General features: G+C 40.2%; 1 protein-coding gene across 1 annotated transcript; it reads left to right on the top strand.

Annotated features, from left to right (window-relative positions):
• Positions 1-1,090: 1,090 nt before the first annotated feature.
• Positions 1,091-2,704, top strand: LOC133870637 (putative UPF0481 protein At3g02645). The gene has a single exon (XM_062307801.1). It carries the CDS (start codon positions 1,091-1,093, stop codon positions 2,702-2,704), a length of 1,614 nt encoding a protein of 537 aa, XP_062163785.1.

Here is a 2,704-nt window from a genome sequence, read left to right as displayed (position 1 = left end):
ACGTAAGAGTGCGACGTTAGAACGAACAGACATGATGGTATTTGCTCCGTTTTCTGTGAGCGCGCAAGGTGTGAATGTGCGATTGTATGTGGAATTTGGATCCTCTCCGTTTCAAATGGATTTCCTTGTCTGTGAACCTAACTTTGAATTAAAGGGTGAGGAATTTTAGTCAAAATAGGGTTTTACCTACTCTTCAAATTTTCAAATTAATCAACATTCTAATTAACTTCGTGTGGCTGAGGTGCATCTGTGAACCGTGAAAGGTGGCCGGTACATGCCAAGACAAGAACCAATGTATATCAATTATTTGAGAGTATTTTTTAAAAATTGTAATTGAACACATAATCTAAAGATTATGCGTTTTCATTTAGTAGGTAAATGGACGTTTTTAAAAATGCACGATTTTTAAAGTTTAAATTGTAATTTTATTAAATATTTTTAATTAATTAATTAATTTTTTTAAAAAATTACGTTTTAAAATTACAAATCTATTAATTCGAGAAGTAGTGTTATATACCACACATAATTATCTCAATTTTATTTTGTTGACGTGGTACTACACGTTAGTCTGCTCGCGTGACAATTGACTCACATTTTTTTTTTCTTTTTTATTTTTTTTATAGATAATTGACTCACATTTTCATTCTCTAGAAACTTAGAAAACTTTAAGGTGTATTCAAATTGTATAAATTGTTATTGTGCATCTTAGAAGGAAATGTTCAAGGGCAAGATTGGAATCTAATTTATGGTAACCTTTCCATCCAAAAACAGACAAAACACATAGTATGATGAAGAAAAAAATTTATGGTAAATTAGTCTCCCACACGTCTTGACTTTTATTGTTCATCGATCCTTATTGCTCGGGAGGGCAGCAAGCAAGTAATTTCCTCGTATTCAGCGCGAAGTTCCCTCCTCTTGTCATTGAATTCTTGGTACTATAAAACAGTGCCTCAACATGCTAGTCAGTACTAGAGAAGGATTGAAGCACTTGTCTGCTACACACTACTCTCTGTGTCTCCCTCTTCCAAACACATTTCTCTCTCTCCCTCTCCCTAAACCGTGCGACTATATGTCTTTTGATTTAAAAGCCATGGAACCACCAAAACTTAGTTATGAACAAGAATGGGTCATACAGATAAGTCGAGCCATAGAAGAAGGCCTAGAAGAAAGCGATGAAGAACGTGTTCTCGTTAGCATCTTCAGCGTACCCAAAACCCTATTCTCTTTCAAACCAGAAGCATACATTCCACAGCTAATAGCCCTTGGCCCGTACCATCACCAGCGGCTTGAACTCTTCGAGATGGAGCACTACAAGCTCACTTCAGCTAAGAGAGTGCAAAAGAACATCCAACCAATCAAATTTTGCCACTTGGTCAATCATATTGCGGAAAGTGATAGCACTCTCCGTGCGTGCTACCACCGCTTCTTGGAGTTCGACCGGGAAACACTCGCATGGATATTTGCCATCGATACTTCCTTCTTGTTGGAGTATCTCCAAACCTACTCTGCCAAAACGGAAGGTTCGCTTATGCGAGTCTCTTCTAAGATGGCACATCTGATCGACTATACAAGGAGGAAAACGGCACACCACGCGATCCTCAGGGATATTATCATGCTGGAAAACCAAATCCCTCTCTTTTTGCTCAGAGAAGTCCACAAATTTTATCTGCTGCATGAAGATCATGACCAAGCATTAGCCACAATGATGATGGGTTTCTGCAAAGAACTATCACCCATCAAGTACATTAATTACCAACATTTTAGAGAAGAATGTTTCGAGAGAGCCCATTTGCTAGAACTTCTCTACCACATGGTTGCACCAAAGCCGCAACTTGTACCTGATTGTGAGCAGGAGGAGCCAAAAGCTGACGAAGAGATTGGCTGGTTTAGAAAGGCCTTGAAATCATTCTTGGCGGCACTAATTTATATTAACTTGGCCCCGCTCCGCCTTCTCAGTAAAATTTGCAAGTCAAAAGCAATCATGCTTCTGGTTACACTGCCATTTACAATCCTCTCGTATGTTTTGCATCTTGGAAACAATGGTGATATAAACAATCTCATATCATCAGCAGGGGGCGTGGCCGAAGAGGTGGAAAGTGCATCTCAGAAGACTAAAGAAGAATTGAGTCCTTTGGTCGAAGAGATTGCAATCCCAAGCGTGCAACAGCTTCATAAAGTTGGTGTCAAATTTCGCCCAGCAAAGGGTGGATTGGAATCCATAAATTTCGACAAGTGTTGCGGTAAATTTTACCTTCCTGTTATTCATTTGGATGATAACTCGGAAGTTGTGCTAAGGAACCTGGTGGCCTATGAGGCATGCATGGCGCCGGAGGTGATGGTTTTTACACGTTACACGGAATTGATGAATGGAATAATTGATGGTGAGGAGGATGTGAGGATTCTTCGAGAGGCGGGGATCATCTTGAACCGCCTCAAAAGCGATAAAGAAGTGGCAACGCTTTGGAATGGCATGACGAAGTCTGTGAGGGTAACGAAAGTTCCCATTCTGGACAAGGCCATTGAAGGTGCAAATACTTATTATTCGGGGAGTTGGAAGGTCAGGATGAACGTGACCATGAAGAAGTATGTCTTTGGTTCATGGCCATGTCTTACGTTTTTAGCAGCCAATGTTCTGATATTGCTGTCTACTCTGGAGGCTGCTTGCTCGATGTACAATTGCCCCAAAATTTTCAAGCCTCTGTGA

Source organism: Alnus glutinosa, chromosome 6, assembly GCF_958979055.1.
Source record: "Alnus glutinosa chromosome 6, dhAlnGlut1.1, whole genome shotgun sequence".
Taxonomy (NCBI): domain Eukaryota; kingdom Viridiplantae; phylum Streptophyta; class Magnoliopsida; order Fagales; family Betulaceae; genus Alnus; species Alnus glutinosa.
Note: the sequence above shows the minus strand (reverse complement) of the source record. Positions and strands in the feature narration are given on the sequence as shown.